Here is a 25,145-nt window from a genome sequence, read left to right on the forward strand (position 1 = left end):
GTCTCTCCCATGTCCCTCCCCGTATCCTCCCATGTCCCTCCCCGTGTCTCTCCAATGTCCCCCCGTATCCTTCCAGTGTCCCTCCCTGTGTCCCTTCCATGTCCCTCCCCGTATCCTCCCATGTCCCTCCCCGTATCCTTCCATTGTCCCTCCCTGTTTCCCTTCCATGTCCCTCCCCGTGTCTCTCCCATGTCCCTCCCCGTATCTTCCCATGTCCCTCCCCGTGTCTCTCCCATGTCCCTCCCCGTATCTTCCCATGTCCCTCTCCCGTGTCTCTCCCATGTCCCTCCCCCGTATCCTCCCTGTGTCGCTCCCATGTCCCTCCCTGTGTCCCTCCCTGTGTCCCTCCCCGTGTCTGCCCCGTGTCCCTCCCCCGTGACTCTCCCATGTCCCCTGTATCCTTCCAGTGTCCCTCCCGTATCCTTCCATTGTCCCTCCCCGTATCCTCCCATGTCCCTCCCCGTATCCTTCCATTGTCCCTCCCTGTGTCCCTCCCATGTCCCTCCCCGTATCCTCCCCGTGTCTCTCCCATATCTTCCCATGTCCCTCCCCGTGTCTCTCCCCGTATCTTCCCATGTCCCTCCCATGTCCCTCCCCGTATCTTCCCATGTCCCTCCCCGTATCTTCCCATGTCCCTCCCCGTATCTTCCCATGTCCCTCACCATGTCGCTCCCTGTGTCTCTCCCATGTCCCTCCCCCGTATCTTCCCATGTCCCTCCCCGTGTCTCTCCATGTCCCTCCCCGTATCTTCCCAAGTCCCTCCCCCGTCCCTCCCCATGTCCCTCCCCGTGTCTCTCCCATGTCCCTCCCCGTGTCTCTCCCATGTCCCTCCCCATGTCCCTCCCCGTGTCTCTCCCATGTCCCTCCCCGTATCTTCCCATGTCCCTCCCCGTGTCTCTCCCATGTCCCTCCCGTATCTTCCCATGTCCCTCCCGTATCCTCCCTGTGTCTCTCCCATGTCCCTCCCGTATCCTCCCCGTGTCTCTCCCATGTCCATCCCGTGTCCCTCCCCGTGTCTCTCCCATGTCCCTCCCGTGTCTCTCCCATGTCCCCCCCGTGTCTCCCATGTCCCTCCCGTGTCTCTCCCATGTCCCTCCCAGTATCCCTCCCATGTCCCTCCCCGTGTCTCTCCCATGTCCCTCCCCGTGTCTCTCCCATGTCCCTCCCCCGTATCCTCCGTGTCCCTCCCCGTGTCTCTCCCATGTCCCTCCCCGTATCTCTCCCCGTGTCTCTCCCATGTCCCTCCCCGTGTCTCTCCCATGTCCCTCCCCGTATCCTCCGTGTCCCTCCCCGTATCCTCCGTGTCCCTCCCCGTGTCTCTCCCATGTCCTTCCCTGTGTCTCTCCCATGTCCCTCCCCGTATCCTCCTGTGTCTCTCCCCGTGAGAGAGAGAGAAAGAGGCAGAAGAAAGAGGGGAGAGTGGAGAGCTGGGTCACATCAACCCAGCAGCCGCCAGAGCGGAATAAAACCAGACTGACTCTCCAACTGATAGGAAAAACACATAAATCTCACAGCACGCACACACACACACACACACACACACACACACACACACACACACACACACACACACACACACACACACACACACACACACACACACACACACACACACACACACACACACACACACACACAGGAGGAAGGTTCACAGTAAGATCTGTCTCGCAGAGAAAAAACTGTGTTTTAAGGGCTGTTTATTTTGTGTGTGTGTGTGTGTGTGTGTGTGTGTGTGTGTACTGTAGTAGCGTCATGTCCATTACACTGATCCTGGTCTCTGGTATCCGTTGCTGGAGGACTCCATCTTGTCCGGTCTGTCCAATCTCCGACGGGTGACTAGTTTAGGAGGGCGGTCTGGGGGGTCTGTAGACTCTACACTCTCCTTCCGATCCTTCTGTTGGTCTTTCTGGTCCAGCGTCACGGCAGACAGACTCTGGACTGAACCTGCCAGACTCCTACGGCCTTGGGGAAGAGATAAGCACCTCAGTGAGTACAAAATGGATCCCAATTCCCTATGGTGCAATACGACACTACTATAGGCCCTGTCTACTACACTACTATAGGCCCTGTCTACTACACTATTATAGGCCCTGTCTACTACACCACTATAGGCCCTGTCTACTACACCACTATAGGCCCTGTCTACTACACTACTATAGGTCCTGTCTACTACACTACTATAGGCCCTGTCTACTACACTACTATAGGCCCTGTCTACTACACTACTATAGGTCCTGTCTACTACACCACTATAGGCCCTGTCTACTACACTACTATAGGCCCTGTCTACTACACTATTATAGGCCCTGTCTACTACACCACTATAGGCCCTGTCTACTACACCACTATAGGCCCTGTCTACTACACTACTATAGGCCCTGTCTCTACACCACTATAGGCCCTGTCTACACACTACTATAGGCCCTGTCTACTACACTACTATAGGCCCTGTCTACTACACCACTATAGGCCCTGTCTACTACACTACTATAGGCCCTGTCTACTACACTATTATAGGCCCTGTCTACTACACCACTATAGGCCCTGTCTACTACACTACTATAGGCCCTGTCTACTACACTATTATAGGCCCTGTCTACTACACCACTATAGGCCCTGTCTACTACACCACTATAGGCCCTGTCTACTACACCACTATAGGCCCTGTCTACTACACTACTATAGGCCCTGTCTACTACACCACTATAGGTCCTGTCCACTACACTACTATAGGTCCTGTCTACTACACTACTATAGGCCCTGTCTACTACACCACTATAGGTCCTGTCTACTACACTACTATAGGTCCTGTCTACTACACCACTATAGGTCCTGTCTACTACACTACTATAGGCCCTGTCTACTACACTACTATAGGCCCTGTCTACTACACTACTATATGTCCTGTCTACTACACTACTATAGGCCCTGTCTACTACACCACTATAGGTCCTGTCTACTACACTACTATAGGCCCTGTCTACTACACTACTATAGGTCCTGTCTACTACACTACTATAGGTCCTGTCTACTACACTACTATAGGTCCAAGGTTTTCAACTGCCCTAATAGGGTGCAATTTGGGACACAGCCAAGCAGTAGACTGTCAAAGAAAGGTTTATCATATTGATCACGATGAGTATTCAATGGGAACACGATGGTCATCTTTATCTGTGGAGGAGTAGAGTAATAACGTAGGACCTCTTGTCTCTGTTGTGAAGAGAATATGAATAGTTTTCCTTTGCTTTGGAATTTCATTTTTTATTTATTTTTTAAACAGGACAGAAAACGAATCTTAGTGACTGCAAGCATGAATCCTCATGAGTCAAGGGAACGTGAAGAGAATGGAATAAAGTAAATAAATAAATAAATAAAATAAATGCTATAAAGGCGTTTTTAAATAGTACTATTGCTAATGGTAATAGCATGTGAGGCTTGAAGATTTGATGATATTACTGCAGGCAAAACACTTGAAGGAATAATGGAAAACAAAACTGTGAAAGAAGTAAAAAAAACCTCTGTATCTGAATGGAGGAATATATAACAGAGTCCTACTTCAAAGAGTCATAGAGGGGGGCCACGAGAACATTCGAAAAAGATTAAACATCAGCCGATTGAAGTCGTGTTGCACATGATCAAAGGCTAGTTCCTGTTAGCTGTTCCCATGACATGACAAATCCGTTCAGCTGATGTTCTGAAAGAGCTGCAAAACCTGGACCCGTACAAATCAGCTGGGCTTGACAATCTGGACCCTTTCTTTCTAAAATGATCTGCCGAAATTGTTGCCAACCCTATTACTAGCCTGTTCAACCTCTCTTTCGTGTCGTCTGAGATTCCCAAAGATTGGAAAGCAGCTGCGGTCATCAAAGAGGGGGACACTCTTGACCCAAACTGTTACAGACCTATATCCATTTTGCCCTGCCTATCTAAGGTCTTGAAAGCCAAGTCAACAAACAGGTCACTGACCATCTCGAATCCCACCGTACCTTCTCCGCTGTGCAATCTGGTTTCGAGCCAGTCACGGGTGCACCTCAGCCACGCTCAAGGTACTAAACGATATCATAACCACCATCGATAAAAGACAGTACTGTGCAGCCGTCTTCATCGACCTTGCCAAGGCTTTCGACTCTGTCAATCACCATATTCTTAAAAGCAGACTCAGTTGCCTCGGTTTTCGGATGACTGCCTTGCCTGGTTCACCAATTACTTTGCAGACAGAGTTCAGTGTGTCAAATCGGAGGGCATGCTGTCCAGGCCTCTGGCAGTCTCTATGGGGTGCCACAGGGTTCAATTCTTGGACCGACTCTCTTCTATGTATACATCAATGATGTCGCTCTTGCTGCTGGTGAGTCTCTGATCCACCTCTACGCAGATGACACCATTCTGATGACACCATTCTGGCCCTTCTTTGGACACTGTGTTAACAACCCTCCAGACGAGCTTCAATGCCATACAACTCTCCTTCTGTGGCCTCCAATTGCTCTTAAATACAAGTAAAACTAAATGCATGCTCTTCAACCGATCGCTGCCCGCACCTGCCCGCCTGTCCAACATCACTACTCTGGACGGCTCTGACTTAGAATATGTGGACAACTACAAATACCTAGGTGTCTTGTTCGACTGTAAACTCTCCTTACAGACTCACATCAAACATATCCAATCCGAAGTTAAATCTAGAATTGGCTTCCTATTTCGCAACAAAGCATCCTTCACTCATGCTGCCAAACATACCCTTGTAAAACTGACCATCCTACCTCCTCGACTTCGGCGATGTCATTTACAAAATAGCTTCCAATACCCTACTTAATAAATTGGATGGAGTCTATCACAGTGCCATCCGTTTTGTCACCAAAGCCCCATATACTACCCACCACTGCGACCTGTATGCTCTCGTTGGCTGGCCCTCGTTTCATACTCGTTGGCTGGCCCTCGTTCCAAACCCACTGGCTCCAGGTCATCTACAAGACCCTGCTAGGTAAAGTCCCCCCTTATCTCAGCTCGCTGGTCACCACAGCAGCACCCACCTGAAGCATGCGCTCCAGCAGGTATATCTCTCTGGTCACCCCCAAAACCAATTCTTCCTTTGGCCGCCTCTCCTTCCAGTTCTCTGCTGCCAATGACTGGAACGAACTACAAACATCTCTGAAACTGGAAACACTTATCTCGCTCACTAACTTTAAGCACCAGCTGTCAGAGCAGCTCACAGATTACTGCACCTGTACATAGCCCATCTATAATTTAGCCCAAACAACTACCTCTTCCCTACTTGATTTATTTATTTATTTTGCTCCTTTGCACCCCATTATTTATATCTCATTCTTCCACTGCAAATCTACCATTCCAGTGTTTTACTTGCTATATTGTATTTACTTTGCCATCATGGCCTTTTTTTGCCTTTACCTCCCTTATCGTTTTGCTTTATTTTGACCAGCTCGCAATTGTAAATGAGAACTTGTTCTCAACTTGCCTAGCTGGTTAAATAAAAGGTGAAATATATATATTTTAAAAGGAGCCTCCATTGGTAGGCACAAGGAATTACTTTGTGGGCTGATGGAGGGTCCAAACGTTGGCCGAGCGCCATGACAGAGAGTTGAACATGCTGCTGGAACAATTCTGTGCATTGACTACCGGGGGCTCAATGACATCACTGTTAAGAACCGTTACCTGCTACCACTCATCTCCTCGGCCGTCGAGCCGCTCCAGGGGGCCACTGTGTTCTCAAGCTGGATCTATGTAACGCCTACCACCTGGTGCGGATATGAGATGGGGACGAGTGGAAGACCGCCTTCAACGCGGCCAGCGGCCACTACGAATATCTGGTCATGCCCTTTGGCCTCACCAACTCCCCTGCCGTGTTCCAGGCTCTGGTGAATGACGTTCTCCGCGACATGCTGAACCGGTTCGTCTTGGTCCACATTGATGACTTCGTCTTCTCCCGCTTCCCCCAAGAACACATGCTCCATGTCCGGCAGGTTCTCCAGCACCTTCTGGAGAACCAGTTGTTCATTAAGGTGGAAAAGTGTGAATTCCATCGCTCCATCATTCCCTTTCTGGACTACATCATCTCTGCTGGGAGCATCAAGGTGAAAAGTGAAAGTGGTGGTGGATTGGCCACAGCCATCATCCAGGGTGCAGCTGCAACGCTTCTTGGGGTTCGTCAACTTTTATTGTTGCTTTATCTGGGGTCATCATCACCCTTGGCTTCTCCCTCTCCTGTCCTCAACTCTACCAAGGACCTTAAACACCGCTTCACCATGGCTCCGATCCTGTTTCATCCGGACCCTTCTCGTCAGTTCGTGGTGGAGACCGTTACTTCAGTTTCGGAGTGGGGGCTGTTCTGTCCCAACGTTCTGCCCTGGACCCTAAGCTGCATCCCTGCGCCTTCTTCTTCTACCGCCTCACCGCCAAGAGAGAAATTACGATGTGGAGAATCGGGAGCTTCTCGCAATGGCAATGGAGGAATGGAGGCACTGGCTCGAAGGGACGGAACATCCGTTCATTGTGTGGACCAACCACAAAAACCCGGAGGTTCTTCACACCGCCAAGTGTCTCAACTCCAGGTAGGAGAGATGGGCCGTGCTGTTTACCCGGTTCAACTTTTTACCTCTCCTACTGGCCGGGAGCCAAGAACGTCAAGCCGGATGCCCTGTCTCGCTGCTATAACCCCAAGGCTACCACCCCGGAGCCTGAGACCATCCTTCCCTCCTCGTTTCTGGCAACGGCACTCAGCTGGGGTATCAGGAAACAGGCGGCGCAGTGGTCCCAGCCGAACTCGTGCCTGGCGCTGTCTGCTCTGTGGTCCTGGAGCAGGCCCATTCCTCAGGCTCGCCTTCGTGCGACAACACCTTTGGTGGCCTATAATGGTTCTGGACGTCGCCGCCTTTGTCACTGCTTGCACAGTCTTTGCACGGAACAAGACCCCTCGACAACTCCGGCTGGTCTCCTCCAACCTCTGACCATCCATCATCGCCCCTGGTCTCACATCTCCCTGGACTTTGTCATGGGTCTCCCCCAGTATGATGGCAACCTGGTCATGGTGGATCGCTTTTCTAAGGCTGCCCACTTCCTTCCTCTCCCCAAGTTACCCTCTACCAAGGAGATGGCTCAGCTCATGGTGCAGCACATCTTCTGGATCCATGGACTGCCCGTGGACATGGTCTCTGACCATGACCCTCAGTTCTCGTCCCGGTTCTGGACGGCGTTCTGCACCCTCATAGGGTCGTCGTCCAGCCTGTCCTCCGGTTTCCAACCCCAGGCTAGCGACCAGTTGGAGAAAGCCAACCAGGACCTTGAGACCACCTGCACTGTCTGGTATCCGCCAACCCCACCACCTGGGTCAGCAACTAGCGTGGGTGGAATACGCCCCAACATCCTTCCCTGCTCTGCCTTGGGCCTATTACCGTTTGAGTTTTCCCAGGGTATCAGCCCCCGCTCTTCCCTGCTCTGCCATGGGCCTATTACCTGAGTGTTCCCAGGGTATCAGCCCCCGCTCTTCCCTGCTCTGCCTTGGGCCTATTACCGTTTGAGTGTTCCCAGGGGTATCATCCCCACTCTTTCCTGAGCATGAAGAGAAGAGGTCGGCATACCTTCTGCCCAGATGTTTGTCCGGTCGGCCCTCCTCAAGACCACCTCCAGGTATCGACAACAAGCGGATCGCCATCGGACCCTGGCTCCCCGATATCGTCTCGGGTAGAAGGTATGGCTATCCACCCGGGATCTGCCTCCGGTGGAATCCAATAAACTCTCCCCACGGTTTATTGGGCGTTCCCCATCTCAAGATTATTAGCACCTCTGCTGTTCATCTTCTGTTGCCCCGTACCTTTCATGTGTCCAGTGTCAAACCCATGTTTCACAGCCCTTTGTCGCCTGTTTCTACCTGACCCTGACCCTGAGCCTGCCTGTCGTCCCGGTACCGTTGCCCCACCTCTGGTTTACTGACCCCTGCCTGCCTTGACTTGTCTACCGTCTGCCCCTGTTGGAATATTAAACTATTGGTTATTCGACGTGGTCTGCATCTGGGTCTTATCCTCATACCTGATAAGGAGCACCATTGTGAGAAGTGGCAGAGTGTCACTCCGGCACCAGCGGCTCTACACCTCTGTGTAGTAGTAGCCTATGTGTCGGTCTGTAAGACCAAGAAGCTTCTCATTAAATATATTTGTAATTTACAAGGTTTTGGCTACACTTGACTTTCCAACACACTATCACAATAAATATAATTATATATTATATTATAATAACGAAAAACTATATCTCACCTGGGATTCGAACTTGTCGCAAATGGCAGGCTGGCTAACTTTGAGCTATTCATCCAATCCCGAGACCCTAGCAAAACTTGGCTTTTAATTGATCTGACTTTCATTTATCTCCATATCCAGCCCTTATATTTAACCTCATAATGAAGTGTTGTATAAGTAGAACACAAAACTAATTGACATGAACAGTTGCATTCATCAGTTTTATTGACAAACGTCAACAACAACAAAAATAACAACAAAAATAAAGTCTGGTTTTCTCAGTGGGAAATTAATATCCAACTAGTCAGTGACAACTGTGGGGAGTTCGGAACTTGCGAAAGCAGCTATTTGAGCTTATTACAGTATTATCGACACTTTGTCCTGGGATTTCCTATGATCTAAGTAGAAGAACGTCTTTCCTAGTAACGACTGTTGTGTAGCTTGTGTGCGTCATAGAGCAAAAACATATGCGTGTTTGTGAGAGTCTCAGCTTTTCATAGATCGCTTTTCATAGTGTGTAGCTCAAACCATTCTGGCTATACAGGCGTTTTGTAAAGAAAACAGACCCGAGGCCCGAGGCCCTTCAGGATCTGTTCTTGTCTCACAAACACCGCAAGAGACAAATCCATTGAAACAACCCAACATTCTGGAGCTCAAACACACAATGTTTAAAAAAGATGTCTTAAATAGCACCAGAGCAACGGTGGGACTCATTGCATTAACATTTCTTGCGCTTTAGTAACTTGGAATAGCAGATCGTGGCTTTGTTTAAGGACACTTCCATGAACAAGTGTTGGATCATGTCCAACACGTTTCCGATTTTAAATGATACAGATTTAACCAGAGATAATCACGGTTAGTATGGAGGAGTCAGGTTACAAGGAGCCAGGTTACAAGGAGTCAGGTTACAAGGAGTCAGGTTACAAGGAGCCAGGTTACAAGGAGTCAGGTTACAAGAAGTTTAGGTTACAAGGAGTCAGGTTACAAGGAGTCAGGTTACAAGGAGCCAGGTTACAAGGATTCAGGTTACAAGGAGTCAGGTTACAAGGAGTCAGGTTACAAGAAGTCAGGTTACAAGGAGTCAGGTTACAAGGAGACAGGTTACAAGGAGTCAGGTTACAAGGAGTTAGGTTACAAGGAGCCAGGTTACAAGGAGTTAGGTTACAAGGAGTCAGGTTGCAAGGGTCAGGTTACAAGAAGTTAGGTTACAAGGAGTCAGGTTACAAGGAGCCAGGTTACAAGGAGCCAGGTTACAAGGAGCCAGGTTTCAGGGAGCCAGGTTACAAGGAGTCAGGTTACAAGGAGCCAGGTTACAAGGAGCCAGGTTACAAGGAGTCAGGTTACAAGGAGCCAGGTTACAAGGAGTCAGGTTACAAGGAGTCAGGTTACAAGAAGTTAGGTTACAAGGAGTCAGGTTACAAGGAGTCAGGTTACAAGGAGTCAGGTTACAAGGAGTCAGGTTACAAGGAGTCAGGTTACAAGGAGTCAGGTTACAAGGAGTTAGGTTACAAGGAGCCAGGTTACAAGGAGTTAGGTTACAAGGAGCCAGGTTACAAGGAGCCAGGTTACAAGGAGCCAGGTTACAATGAGCCAGGTTTCAGGGAGTCAGGTTTCAGGGAGTCAGGTTACAAGGAGTCAGGTTACAAGGAGCCAGGTTTCAGGGAGCCAGGTTACAAGGAGTCAGGTTACAAGGAGCCAGGTTACAAGGAGCCAGGTTACAAGGAGCCAGGTTACAAGGAGCCAGGTTACAAGGAGCCAGGTTACAAGGAGTCAGGTTACAAGGAGCCAGGTTTCAGGGAGCCAGGTTACAAGGAGTCAGGTTACAAGGAGCCAGGTTACAAGGAGCCAGGTTACAAGGAGTCAGGTTACAAGGAGCCAGGTTACAAGGAGTCAGGTTACAAGGAGTCAGGTTAAAGGAGTCAGGTTAAAGGAGTCAGGTTAAAGGATTCAGGTTACAAGGAGTCAGGTTACAAGGAGTCAGGTTTCAGGGATCCAGGTTACAAGGAGTCAGGTTACAAGGAGTCAGGTTACAAGGAGCCAGGTTACAAGGAGTCAGGTTACAAGGAGTCAGGTTACAAGGAGTCAGGTTACAAGGAGTCAGGTTACAAGGAGTCAGGTTTCAGGGATCCAGGTTACAAGGAGTCAGGTTTCAGGGAGCCAGGTTACAATGATCCAGGTTACAAGGAGTCAGGTTACAAGGAGCCAGGTTACAAGGAGTCAGGTTACAAGGAGTCAGGTTACAAGGAGTCAGGTTACAAGGAGTCAGGTTACAAGGATTCAGGTTACAATGATCCAGGTTACAAGGAGTCAGGTTACAAGGAGCCAGGTTACAAGGAGCCAGGTTACAAGGAGTCAGGTTAAAGGAGTCAGGTTACAAGGAGTTAGGTTACAAGGATTCAGGTTACAAGGAGACAGGTTACAAGGAGTCAGGTTACAAGAAGTTAGGTTACAAGGAGTCAGGTTACAAGGAGTCAGGTTACAAGGAGTCAGGTTACAAGGAGTCAGGTTAAAGGAGTCAGGTTACAAGGATTCAGGTTACAGTATTTAATCAGAACAGCTAACATGTAGTCTTTGATCATGTGCAACTTGGCCAACGATTTTAATTTGCTGATTCTTAAACTTAAACTAAAACGTAAACTTTTCTAATGTTTCGCAAGTATGGCCCCACAGAGATTTGATTTGCAGAGATATGTTAGACTCTTACCTTCAGATATATACAGTGACCTCAGAGAGGGAGCGGCTGAGCGGTTCAGCTGGGTCAGTTGGGTCACGGGCACCGGCCGGAGATCCGTCTGGGAGTGGGGGGCTTTCTTCGGGCCGATGGACCCCCTGGGTGTAGCTGTGGTGCTGGTTGAGGACAGACTCAGAGCATCTCCCTCCGACTCCCGTCTGTCCTCCCTGTCTCCACGTCTTCCCTGGAGCTAGACTCTGGGCTGCTGAGGCAGGATGGGACACTTCCCTTCCCTGGCCCGTTGGAAGAGAGCTGTGAGGGGAGCGACGGAGACCCAGGGTTGGGCCCTGACCCATCTCCTGCCCCATACTGGTCCCCTGACCCATCTCCTGCCCCAGGCTGGTCCCCTGACCCATCCCCTGCTTCAGGCTGGTACCCTGACCCATCCCGAGCCACTGGCTCGTCCCCTGACCCATCCCCAGCCACAGGCCAGGGGGATAGGAAGCCTTGTCTTTGGGCTGGTGGTGGGAGGAAGTGCCAGTTGTCTTGGAGGAGCTGTTCTGCTCAGAGGAGTGGGAGGAGAGGGACTCCATGCTTCCCAAGGGGGTGCTGCCTGGACTGCTGCTGAACGTGTCACCTGTACAAGGACCAGAGAGCAGGAACACACAGCATCATTAAAACCTGCTGAACGGGTCACCTGTACAAGGACCAGGAACACACAGAGTCATTAAAACCTGCTGAACGGGTCACCTGTTACAAGGACCAGGAACACACAGAGTCATTAAAACCTGCTGAACGGGTCACCTGTTACAAGGACCAGGAACACACAGGGTCATTAAAACCTGATGAATGACCGACTACTGAGACAAAACACAGTGAATGCATCTCAAATGCCATCTTATTCAATACGTAGAACCTATGGCACCCTGTTCCCTATATAGTACACTACTTTAGACCAGGAACCTATGGCACCCTGTTCCCTATATAGTGCACTACTTTAGACCAGGAACCTATGGCACCCTGTTCCCTATATAGTACACTACTTTAGACCAGGAACCTATGGCACCCTGTTCCCTATATAGTGCACTACTTTAGCCTAGGAACCTATGGCACACTGTTCCCTATATAGTGCACTACTTTAGACCAGGAACCTATGGCACCCTGTTCCCTATATAGTACACTACTTTAGACCAGGAACCTATGGTACCCTGTTCCCTATATAGTGCACTACTTTAGACCAGGAACCTATGGCACCCTGTTCCCTATATAGTACACTACTTTAGACCAGGAACCTATGGTACCCTGTTCCCTATATAGTGCACTACTTTAGACCAGGAACCTATGGCACCCTGTTCCCTATATAGTGCACTACTTTAGCCTAGGAACCTATGGCATACTGTTCCCTATATAGTGCACTACTTTAGACCAGGAACCTATGGCACCCTGTTCCCTATATAGTACACTACTTTAGACCAGGAACCTATGGCACCCTGTTCCCTATATAGTACACTACTTTAGACCAGAGCCCTATGGCACCCTGTTCCCTATATAGTGAACTACTTTAGACCAGGAACCTATGGCACCCTGTTCCCTATATAGTACACTACTTTAGACCAGGAACCTATGGCACCCTGTTCCCTATATAGTACACTACTTTAGACCAGGAACCTATGGCACCCTGTTCCCTATATAGTACACTACTTTAGACCAGGAACCTATGGCACCCTGTTCCCTATATAGTACACTACTTTAGACCAGGAACCTATGGCACCCTGTTCCCTATATAGTGCACTACTTTAGACCAGGGACCTATGGCACCCTGTTCCCTATATAGTGCACTACTTTAGACCAGGAACCTATGGCAGCCTGTTCCCTATATAGTGCACTACTTTAGACCAGGAACCTATGGCACCCTGTTCCCTATATAGTGCACTACTTTAGACCAGGAACCTATGGCACCCTGTTCCCTATATAGTGCACTACTTTAGACCAGGAACCTATGGCACCCTGTTCCCTATATAGTGCACTACTTTAGACCAGGAACCTATGGCACCCGGTTCCCTATATAGTACACTACTTTAGACCAGGAACCTATGGGCCATTTGGGATGCAGACAGTATTATTACTACTGTGGCTAAATGTAGTAGCACCACCACTACAGTAGTTTAGAGAATAGAGTTACTGGCTACATTCTGGAATGTTTTGTATTCTCTGATGGTGCCCGGGTAGATGAAGTGATAATATATTAATGAACATCTCAATGGGGATATGTAATGAATGCTGCAGCAGGCCAGATTAGCTAGCAAAGTGATATGACCCTCTAGCCCAGGGGAATATGTAATGAATGCTGCAGCAGGCCAGATTAGCTAGCAGAGTGACATGACCCCCCATTCCAGGGGAATATGTAATGAATGCTGCAGCAGGCCAGATTAGCTAGCAGAGTGACATGACACCCTATTCCCGGGGAATATGTAATGAATGCTGCAGCAGGCCAGATTAGCTAGTTGAGTGATATGACCCCCTATTCCAGGGGAATATGTAATGAATGCTGCAGCAGGCCAGATTAGCTAGTTGAGTGATATGACCCCCTATTCCAGGGGAATATGTAATGAATGCTGCAGCAGGCCAGATTAGCTAGCAGAGTTATATGACCCCCTATTCCAGGGGAATATGTAATGAATGCTGCAGCAGGCCAGATTAGCTAGCAGAGTTATATGACCCCCTATTCCAGGGGAATATGTAATGAATGCTGCAGCAGGCCAGATTAGCTAGCAGAGTGACATGACACCCTATTCCAGGGGAATATGTAATGAATGCTGCAGCAGGCCAGATTAGCTAGCAGAGTTATATGACCCCCTATTCCAGGGGAATATGTAATGAATGCTGCAGCAGGCCAGATTAGCTAGCAGAGTTATATGACCCCCTATTCCAGGGGAATATGTAATGAATGCTGCAGCAGGCCAGATTAGCTAGCAGAGTGACATGACCCCCTATTCCAGGGGAATATGTAATGAATGCTGCAGCAGGCCAGATTAGCTAGTTTAGTGATATGACCCCCTATTCCAGGGGAATATGTAATGAATGCTGCAGCAGGCCAGATTAGCTAGCAGAGTTATATGACCCCCTATTCCAGGGGAATATGTAATGAATGCTGCAGCAGGCCAGATTAGCTAGCAGAGTTATATGACCCCCTATTCCAGGGGAATATGTAATGAATGCTGCAGCAGGCCAGATTAGCTAGTAGAGTGACATGACCCCCTATTCCAGGGGAATATGTAATGAATGCTGCAGCAGGCCAGATTAGCTAGCAGAGTGACATGACCCCCTATTCCAGGGGAATATGTAATGAATGCTGCAGCAGGCCAGATTAGCTAGCAGAGTTATATGACCCCCTATTCCAGGGGAATATGTAATGAATGCTGCAGCAGGCCAGATTAGCTAGCAGAGTTATATGACCCCCTATTCCAGGGGAATATGTAATGAATGCTGCAGCAGGCCAGATTAGCTAGCAGAGTGACATGACCCCTATTCCAGGGAATATGTAATGAATGCTGCAGCAGGCCAGATTAGCTAGCAGAGTTATATGACCCCCTATTCCAGGGGAATATGTAATGAATGCTGCAGCAGGCCAGATTAGCTAGTAGAGTGACATGACCCCCTATTCCAGGGGAATATGTAATGAATGCTGCAGCAGGCCAGATTAGCTAGCAGAGTGACATGACCCCCTATTCCAGGGGAATATGTAATGAATGCTGCAGCAGGCCAGATTAGCTAGCAGAGTGACATGACCCCCTATTCCAAGGGAATATGTAATGAATGCTGCAGCAGGCCAGATTAGCTAGCAGAGTGATATGACCCCCTATTCCAGGGGAATATGTAATGAATGCTGTAGCAGGCCAGATTAGCTAGCAGAGTGATATGACCCCCTAGTCCAGGGGACTTTGTAATGAATGCTGCAGCAGGCCAGATTAGCTAGCAGAGTGACATGACCCCCTATTCCAGGGGAATATGTAATGAATGCTGCAGCAGGCCAGATTAGTTAGCAGAGTGACATGACCCCCTATTCCAGGGGAATATGTAATGAATGCTGCAGCAGGCCAGATTAGCTAGCAGAGTGACATGACCCCTATTCCAGGGTTATTCAAATATGACCCTATGTGATCCGCACCGCTGCTAGCGTTTTGTTTTACCACATCATGAATTCCACTCACCTTGTGTCCCAGGTCTAAATCAGTCTCTGATTAGAAGGTGCAGATCTGATGCAGATCTGAATGCTATAGGTTTACAGGCCTACAGGCAATATGGTATCATTCGATATGCAACAATTGCCTGCAGTGCTAGGGATAGGTGTAGGACTCACTGTCAGCGTCTGCAAGGCACAGTGTTGGGGTGTAGATGCTGCGAGGCTTCCTAGGGCCTGTGGACAGGCAGATGGCCCTGCTCCTTCGTGAGCTTGGTCGGGATTGGGGCTGGGGCAGAGGTACGTTGGGGTCTGGAGGCTGGTGGAAGATCTGGAGAGGGGAGAGAAAAATAGTTGTATTAACTGAGCATTACAGTGGTATATAACTAGCTAGGGTCCGGGTAGTTTCCTGCTTAGGTCACATGGTCAGACATATACCTAAATACCTAAAACCTCCTACTATAGGCCCAAGACATGACACATTCCTAAATACCTAAAAACTCCTACTATAGGCCCAAGACATGACACATACGTATACCCAGGACCAGGAGAGCTACCAGCAAACTAAATATTTTTACAGGCTCAATATTTCAGTCTGATTTCAAAGAAACCAGAAACTCTCTTGCCTTGTCAAAGTTCTCGATGAGAATCTCCACCACGATGTTCTGGAATTTAATGTTCATCATGGCGGCCACCGTCTCCTCCTGTGACCTCATCAACGTGGGCCCGAAGATCACACCCAGGTTGGACACAGTCATCAGGTTGAACTGGCTGTGGGTGGACACTCTGTGGAGACAGACAGATCAGACAGGATGGTACAAGGTTTCAATATCACACTACATTATAGATGAACAAACATCGAACACAATGTTTTCATTTGAGTCACTTAGCAGATTGTCTTATCCAGAGAGACTTAGTTAGAGTGCATTCATCTTTAAGGTAGCAGGACCTTCCGATTGTGAGACTGATGGATGAAGTGTGACATCTCCCTACACAACAATAGATTTACGATGTGATTTTAGACTGGTCAGTTAGGAGAGACCCACGTGACGAGGTGTTTGATCAGTAGCTCCATCATCTCCCTGTTCCTTTCAGGCAGCTTGTGGACCAAGGCATGGACGGCCCTCACCCTGTAGTTCTGGTCTTCACACTCTGGGGAGGGGGAGGAGGGGGAGGACGGGGAGGAGGGGAGGGCGTAGAAGGGGAAGAAGGGGAGGATGGGGGAGGAGGGGAGATTGGGGCGGAGGGGGAGATTGGGGAGGAGGGGAGATGGGGAGGATGGGGGAGGAGGGGAGATTGGGGAGGAGGGGGAGATGGGGAGGAGGGGGAGGACGGGGGGGAGGAGGGGAGGGGCGGAGAAGGGGGAGATGGGGAGGACGGGGAGGAGGGGGAGATTGGGGGCGGAGGGGGAGATTGGGGAGGAGGGGGAGATGGGGGAGGATGGGGGAGGAGGGGGAGATTGGGGAGGAGGGGGAGATGGGGAGGTAGGGGGAGATGGGGAGAAGGGGAGGATGGGGGGGAGATTGGGAAGGAGGGGGAAATTGGGGAGGATGGGGGAGAAGGGAGAGGATGGGGAGATGGGAGAGGATGGGGAGAAGGGGGAGAAGGGGAGGTTGGGGAGAAGGGGAGGTGGGGGGAAGGGGGAGGATGGGGAGAAGGGAGAGAAGGGGGAGGATGGGGGAGAAGGGGAGGATGGGGAGAAGGGGGAGATTGGGGAGGAGGGGGAGGATGGGGGAGGGGGAGGATGGGGAGAAGGGGAGGTGGGGGAAGGGGAGGATGGGGGAGGATGGGGAGAAGGGGAGGATGGGGGAGAAGGAGAGAAGGGGGAGGATGGGGGAGAAGGGGAGGATGGGGGAGAAGGGGGAGATTGGGGAGGAGGGGGAGGATGGGGGAGTAGGGGGAGGATGGGGAGAAGGGGAGGTGGGGGGAAGGGGAGGATGGGGGAGGATGGGGAGAAGGGGGAGGATGGGGAGATTGGGGAGGAGGGGGGAGGATGGGGGAGAAGGGGGAGGTTGGGGAGGAGGGGGGAGGATGGGGGAGAAGGGGGAGGTGGGGGGACAGAGTCATGATAAACACACTGACAGCTTCATGGCTGCTTGTTGGACATGATCCATGTTTTTCCATGTAACATGCAAAACAATCTATCGTCAAAATATCTTCAATACTTAAATTCAACTGTAGACTATTTCTAAATTGATTGAAACATTTTTTGTTGTTGTATGTTGCAATGTAGCACAAAACAAAAACAAACAAAAAAATACAAAAAAGCTGCCAGACAAATGAAGTGAGTCGTGGGACAAGAAGAGAGCAACAGTTACACAACAGTCAGTGTTCCTAGTCAGCGTTCCCAGTCAGTGTTCCTAGTCAGCGTTCCTAGTCAGTGTTCCTAGTCAGCGTTCCTAGTCAGTGTTCCTAGTCAGCGTTCCTAGTTAGTGTTCCTAGTCAGCGTTCCTAGTCAGCGTTCCTAGTCAGCGTTCCTAGTCAGCGTTCCTAGTCAGCGTTCCTAGTCAGCGTTCCTAGTCAGCATTCCTGGATAGTGGTCCTGGTAGGCGTTCCTAGTCAGCGTTCCTAGATAGTGGTCCTGGTAGGCGTTCCTAGTCAGCGTTCCTAGATAGCGGTCCTGGTCAGCGTTCCTAGATAGTGGTCCTGGTAGGCGTTCCTAGTCAGCGTTCCTGGTCAGCGATCTTGGTCAGCGTTCCTAGATAGTGGTCCAAGTCAGCGTTCCTAGTCAGCGTTCCTAGTCAGCGTTCCTAGTCAGCGTTCCTAGTCAGCGTTGCTAGTCAGCGTTCCTAGTCAGTGTTCCTAGTTAGTGTTCCTAATCAGCGTTCCTCGTCAGCGTTCCTAGTCAGCGTTCCTAGTTAAAGGGTTAGGGCTAAGCAAAGGGTTAGGGCTAAGGAAAGGGTTAGGGCTAAGGTAAGGGTTAGGGCTAAGGTAAGGGTAGGGGCTAAGGTAAGGGTAGGGGCTAAGGTAAGGGTTAGGGCTAAGGTAAGGGTAGGGGCTAAGGTAAGGGTTCGGGGCTAAGGTAAGGGTAGGGGCTAAGGTAAGGATTAGGGTCAGGGTTAAGGAAAGGTAAGGGTTAGAGTCAGGGTTAAGGTAAGGGTTAGGGTCAGGGTTACGAAAAGGGTTAGGGTCAGGGTTAAGGTAAGGGTCAAGGTTATGGTAAGGGTTAGGGTCAGGGTTAAGGTAAGGGTTAGCATCAGGGTTAAGGTAAGGGTCAGGGTTAAGGTAAGGGTTAGGGTCAGGTTTAAGGTAAGGGTTAGGGTTAAGGTAAGGGTTAGCATCAGGGTTAAGGTAAGGGTTAGGGTTAAGGTAAGGGTCGAGTTAAGGTAAGGGTCAGGGTTAAGGTAAGGGTTAGGGTCAGGGTTAAGGTAAGGGTTAGGGTCAGGGTCACGGTAAGGGTTAGCATCAGGGTTTAGGTAAGGTTTAGCATCAGGGTTAAGGTAAGGGTTAGGGTCAGGGTTTAGGTAAGGTTTAGCATCAGGGTTAAAGTAAGGGTTAGGGTCAGGGTCACAGTAAGGGTTAGCATCAGTGTTAAGGTAAGGGTTAAGGTAAAGGTAAGGGTTAGGGTTAAGGTAAGGGTTAGGGTCAGGGTTAAGGTAAGCGTTAGGGTCAAGGTTTAGGTAAGGGTTAGGGTCAGGGTTAAGGTAAGGGTTAAGGTAAGGGTTAGGGTTAAGGTAAGGGTTAGGGTTAAGGTAAGGGTTAGGGTCAAGGTTTAGGTAAGGGTTAGGGTTTGGTTAGGGTCAGGGTTAAGGTAAGGGTTAGGGTCAGGGTTTAGGTAAGGGTTAGGGTTAAGGTAAGGGTTAAAGGTAAGGGTTAGGGTTAGGGTCAAGGTTTAGGTAAGGGTTAGGGTCAGGGTTTAGGTAAGGGTTAGGGTCAGGGTTAAGGTATGGGTTAGGGTAAGGGTTAAGGTAAGGGTTAAGGTAAGGGTTAGGGTCAGGGTTAATGTAAGGGTTAGGGTCAAGGTAAGGTTTAGGGTCAGGGTTTGGTTAGGGTCATGGTTAAGGTAAGGGTTAGGGTCAAGGTAAGGGTCAGGGTCAGGGTTAAGGTAAGGGTTAGGGTCAGGGTTAAGGTAAGGGTCAGGGTTAATGTAAGGGTTAGGGTCAAGGTTTAGGTAAGGTTTAGGGTCAGGGTTTGGTTAGGGTCATGGTTAAGGAAGGGTTAGGGTCAGGGTTAAGGTAAGGGTCAGGGTTAAGGTAAGGGTTAGGGTCAGGGTTAGGGTCAGGGTTAAGGTAAGGGTTAGGGTCAAGGTTTAGGTAAGGGTTAGGGTTTGGTTAGGGTCAGGGTTAAGGTAAGGGTTAGGGTCAGGGTTTAGGTAAGGGTTAGGGTTAAGGTAAGGGTTAAAGGTAAGGGTTAGGGTTAGGGTCAAGGTTTAGGTAAGGGTTAGGGTCAGGGTTTAGGTAAGGGTTAGGGTCAGGGTTAAGGTATGGGTTAGGGTAAGGGTTAAGGTAAGGGTTAAGGTAAGGGTTAGGGTCAGGGTTAATGTAAGGGTTAGGGTCAAGGTAAGGTTTAGGGTCAGGGTTTGGTTAGGGTCATGGTTAAGGTAAGGGTTAGGGTCAAGGTAAGGGTCAGGGTCAGGGTTAAGGTAAGGGTTAGGGTCAGGGTTAAGGTAAGGGTCAGGGTTAATGTAAGGGTTAGGGTCAAGGTTTAGGTAAGGTTTAGGGTCAGGGTTTGGTTAGGGTCATGGTTAAGGAAGGGTTAGGGTCAGGGTTAAGGTAAGGGTCAGGGTTAAGGTAAGGGTTAGGGTCAGGGTTAAGGTAAGGGTTAGGGTCAGGGTTAAGGTAAGGGTTAGGGTCAAGGTTTAGGTAAGGGTCAGGGTTTAGGTAAGGGGTTAGGGTCAGGGTTTAGGTAAGGGTCAGGGTTAAGGTAAGGGTAAGGGTTAGGGTTAAGGTAAGGGTTAGGGTCAGGGTTAAGGTAAGGGTCAGGGTTTAGGTAAGGGTTAAGGTAAGGGTTAGGGCCGGGGTTAAAGTAAGGGTTAGGGTCAGGGTTTGGTTAGTTGTTTTGCAGGGCAGCTGTGTAGGGTTAGGGTTAGGGTTAAGGTAAGGGTCAGAGTTTAGGTAAGGGTTAGGGTCGGGGTTAAGGTAAGGGTCAGGGTTTAGTTAGTGGTTTTGCAGGGCAGCTGTGTTAGCGTAAGGGTCGGGGTTAAGGTAAGGGTCAGGGTTAAGGTTAGGGTCAGGGTTAGGGTAAGGGTCAGGGTTAGGGTTTAGTTAGTGGTTTTGCAGGGCAGCTGTGTAGGGTTAGGGTAAGGGTTGGGGTTAGGGTAAGGGTCAGGGTCAGGGTTAAGGTAAGGGTCAGTCAGGGTCAGGGTTTAGTTAGTGGTTTTGCAGGGCAGCTGTGTAGGGTTAGGGTTAAGGTTAGGGTCAGGGTTAGGGTTAGGGTCAGGGTTTAGTTAGTGGTTTTGCAGGGCAGCTGTGTTAGCGTAAGGGTCAGGGTTTAGGTAAGGGTCAGGGTTAGGGTAAGGGTCAGGGTTTAGGTAAGGGTCAGGGTTAGGGTCAGGGTTTAGTTAGTGGTTTTGCAGGGCAGCTGTGTGCTGATAATCCCCATTGTATTACTTACTGACGGCCATGATGAAGTCTTTGTGGAGCTTAAAGGTCAGCAGAGGCTCAGAGAGACACCTGGTGGATGAAAAGGGAACATGAAGAGGAGACGTCTCAACTATTCACTCTTTTCCCAGCGTTAACGATGGTGAAAACTCCCTCCAGATAACGCTTACACCAACAACATGCTTTTACAATCTTTGATAGGGAGTATGCACACACACACACACACACACACACACACACACACACACACACACACACACACACACACACACACACACACACGCACGCACGCACGCACGCACGCACGCACGCACCATGCACACACACACACACACACACACACACACACACACACACGCACACACGCACGCACGCACTCACCATGCACACACACACACACCACGCACGCACCACGCACACACACACACACACACACACACGCACGCACGCACCACGCACACACACACACCACGCACACACCACGCACACACCACGCACACACACACGCACGCACCACGCACACACACACACGCACGCACCACGCACACACACACACTGGTTGACCAAGGATGGGAGGGTTTCAGGAAGGCATTAAGCCAATGTCATGATTATTCCTAGCCAGGGAGGAGCAGGGAGCAACTGGTAGGGCAACATGACCTCAGCTAATTCACTAGGTCCATGCATATCTGTGTGTGTGTGTGTACCTGAGCTAATTCACTAGGTCCATGCATATCTCTGTGTGTGTGTACCTGAGCTAATTCACTAGGTCCATGCATATCTCTGTGTGTGTGTACCTGAGCTAATTCACTAGGTCCATGCATATCTCTGTGTATTGTGTACCTGAGGTAATTCACTAGGTCCATGCATATCTCTGTGTATTGTGTACCTGAGGTAATTCACTAGGTCCATGCATATCTCTGTGTGTGTGTGCCTGAGCTAATTCACTAGGTCCATGCATATCTCTGTGTGTGTGTACCTGAGCTAATTCACTAGGTCCATGCATATCTCTGTGTGTGTGTACCTGAGCTAATTCACTAGGTCCATGCATATCTCTGTGTGTGTGTACCTGAGCTTATTCACTAGGTCCATGCATATCTCTGTGTGTGTGTACCTGAGCTAATTCACTAGGTCCATGCATATCTCTGTGTGTGTGTACCTGAGCTAATTCACTAGGTCCATGCAAATCTCTGTGTGTGTGTACCTGAGCTAATTCACTAGGTCCATGCATATCTCTGTGTATTGTGTACCTGAGCTAATTCACTAGGTCCATGCATATCTCTGTGTGTGTGTACCTGAGCTAATTCACTAGGTCCATGCATATCTCTGTGTGTGTGTACCTGAGGTAATTCACTAGGTCCATGCATATCTCTGTGCGTGTGTACCTGAGCTAATTCACTAGGTCCATGCATATCTCTGTGTGTGTGTACCTGAGCTAATTCACTAGGTCCATGCATATCTCTGTGTGTGTGTACCTGAGCTAATTCACTAGGTCCATGCATATCTCTGTGTGTGTGTACCTGAGCTAATTCACTAGGTCCATGCATATCTCTGTGCGTGTGTACCTGAGCTAATTCACTAGGTCCATGCATATCTCTGTGTGTGTGTACCTGAGGTAATTCACTAGGTCCATGCATATCTCTGTGTGTGTGTGTACCTGAGCTAATTCACTAGGTCCATGCATATCTCTGTGTGTGTGTACCTGAGCTAATTCACTAGGTCCATGCATATCTCTGTGTGTGTGTACCTGAGCTAATTCACTAGGTCCATGCATATCTCTGTGTATTGTGTACCTGAGCTAATTCACTAGGTCCATGCATATCTCTGTGTGTGTGTACCTGAGCTAATTCACTAGGTCCATGCATATCTCTGTGTGTGTGTACCTGAGCTAATTCACTAGGTCCATGCATATCTCTGTGTGTGTGTACCTGAGCTAATTCACTAGGTCCATGCATATCTCTGTGTATTGTGTACCTGAGCTAATTCACTAGGTCCATGCATATCTCTGTGTGTGTGTACCTGAGGTAATTCACTAGGTCCATGCATATCTCTGTGTGTGTGTACCTGAGCTAATTCACTAGGTCCATGCATATCTCTGTGTGTGTGTGTACCTGAGCTAATTCACTAGGTCCATGCATATCTCTGTGTGTGTGTACCTGAGGTAATTCACTAGGTCCATGCATATCTCTGTGTGTGTGTACCTGAGGTAATTCACTAGGTCCATGCATATCTCTGTGTGTGTGTACCTGAGCTAATTCACTAGGTCCATGCATATCTCTGTGTGTGTGTACCTGAGCTGATTCACTAGGTCCATGCATATCTCTGTGTGTGTACCTGAGGTAATTCACTAGGTCCATGCATATCTCTGTGTGTGTGTACCTGAGGTAATTCACTAGGTCCATGCATATCTCTGTGTGTGTGTACCTGAGCTAATTCACTAGGTCCATGCATATCTCTGTGTGTGTGTACCTGAGCTAATTCACTAGGTCCATGCATATCTCTGTGTGTGTGTACCTGAGCTAATACACTAGGTCCATGCATATCTCTGTGTGTGTGTACCTGAGGTAATTCACTAGGTCCATGCATATCTCTGTGTGTGTGTACCTGAGCTAATTCACTAGGTCCATGCATATCTCTGTGTATTGTGTACCTGAGGTAATTCACTAGGTCCATGCATATCTCTGTGTATTGTGTACCTGAGGTAATTCACTAGGTCCATCCATATCTCTGTGTGTGTGTACCTGAGCTAATTCACTAGGTCCATGCATATCTCTGTGTGTGTGTACCTGAGGTAATTCTTCAGGCCGCTTGTGATGGTCTTGTTGTCCCAGGTGTCTGGGTCCAGGTTCATATCAACTGGAGCCTTGGTTGCTACGGGATACAACACAACAACACAACCATTTACACAATTACACTGTACCTGACTGACCTGTTCCAGAACACAGCTCAGTAGTGGACTTAAATATACAGGGTGACATCACTGATGAAGGGTTTGTAAATGTAGGTCTATGGGTTATGAGGGGTTTGTAATGCATCTACGTAGGTCTATGGGTTATGAAGGGGTTTGTAATGCATCTACGTAGGTCTATGGGTTATGAGGGGTTTGTAATGCATCTACGTAGGTCTATGGGTTATGAGGGGTTTGTAATGCATCTACGTAGGTCTATGGGTTATGAAGGGGTTTGTAATGCATCTACGTAGGTCTATGGGTTATGAGGGGTTTGTAATGCATCTACGTAGGTCTATGGGTTATGAGGGGTTTGTAATGCATCTACGTAGGTCTATGGGTTATGAGGGGGTTTGTAATGCATCTACGTAGGTCTATGGGTTATGAGGGGTTTGTAAATGCATCTACGTAGGTCTATGGGTTATGAGGGGTTTGTAAATGCATCTACGTAGGTCTATGGGTTATGAGGGGTTTGTAATGCATCTACGTAGGTCTATGGGTTATGAGGGGTTTGCAATGCATCTACGTAGGTCTATGGGTTATGAGGGGTTTGTAATGCATCTACGTAGGTCTATGGGTTATGAAGGGGTTTGTAATGCATCTACGTAGGTCTATGGGTTATGAGGGGGTTGTAATGCATCTACGTAGGTCTATGGGTTATGAGGGGGTTGTAAATGCATCTACGTAGGTCTATGGGTTATGAGGGGTTTGTAAATGCATCTACGTAGGTCTATGGGTTATGAGGGGTTTGTAATGCATCTACGTAGGTCTATGGGTTATGAGGGGTTTGTAAATGCATCTACGTAGGTCTATGGGTTATGAGGGGTTTGTAAATGCATCTACGTAGGTCTATGGGTTATGAGGGGTTTGTAAATGCATCTACGTAGGTCTATGGGTTATGAGGGGTTTGTAATGCATCTACGTAGGTCTATGGGTTATGAGGGGTTTGTAATGCATCTACGTAGGTCTATGGGTTATGAGGGGTTTGTAAATGCATCTACGTAGGTCTATGGGTTATGAGGGGTTTGTAAATGCATCTACGTAGGTCTATGGGTTATGAGGGGTTTGTAATGCATCTACGTAGGTCTATGGGTTATGAGGGGTTTGTCATGCATCTACGTAGGTCTATGGGTTATGAGGGGTTTGTAATGCATCTACGTAGGTCTATGGGTTATGAAGGGGTTTGTAATGCATCTACGTAGGTCTATGGGTTATGAGGGGGTTGTAATGCATCTACGTAGGTCTATGGGTTATGAGGGGGTTGTAAATGCATCTACGTAGGTCTATGGGTTATGAGGGGTTTGTAATGCATCTACGTAGGTCTATGGGTTATGAGGGGTTTGTAATGCATCTACGTAGGTCTATGGGTTATGAGGGGTTTGTAAATGCATCTACGTAGGTCTATGGGTTATGAGGGGTTTGTAAATGCATCTACGTAGGTCTATGGGTTATGAGGGGTTTGTAAATGCATCTACGTAGGTCTATGGGTTATGAGGGGTTTGTAAATGCATCTACGTAGGTCTATGGGTTATGAGGGGTTTGTAATTCATCTACGTAGGTCTATGGGTTATGA

The 25,145-nt window shown here is 49.0% G+C and overlaps 1 protein-coding gene across 1 annotated transcript in view; it reads right to left on the bottom strand.

Moving 5' to 3' along the window:
* The window catches only part of LOC127916932 (rho GTPase-activating protein 42-like), a gene marked incomplete at its 5' end in the record, with an annotated part of 65,405 nt that overhangs the window by 7,286 nt on the left and 32,974 nt on the right, over positions 1–25,145 (bottom strand). The window contains 8 exons of the mRNA XM_052500240.1: positions 1,764–1,962; positions 10,942–11,152; positions 11,193–11,545; positions 15,269–15,419; positions 15,715–15,874; positions 16,135–16,240; positions 20,642–20,700; positions 23,412–23,496. Of these exons, the coding sequence (XP_052356200.1) occupies positions 1,764–1,962; positions 10,942–11,152; positions 11,193–11,545; positions 15,269–15,419; positions 15,715–15,874; positions 16,135–16,240; positions 20,642–20,700; positions 23,412–23,496 (1,324 nt within the window). The remainder of the gene's footprint in view (positions 1–1,763; positions 1,963–10,941; positions 11,153–11,192; positions 11,546–15,268; positions 15,420–15,714; positions 15,875–16,134; positions 16,241–20,641; positions 20,701–23,411; positions 23,497–25,145) is intronic.

Source organism: Oncorhynchus keta, unplaced genomic scaffold (assembly GCF_023373465.1).
Source record: "Oncorhynchus keta strain PuntledgeMale-10-30-2019 unplaced genomic scaffold, Oket_V2 Un_contig_1012_pilon_pilon, whole genome shotgun sequence".
Lineage (NCBI taxonomy): Eukaryota > Metazoa > Chordata > Actinopteri > Salmoniformes > Salmonidae > Oncorhynchus > Oncorhynchus keta.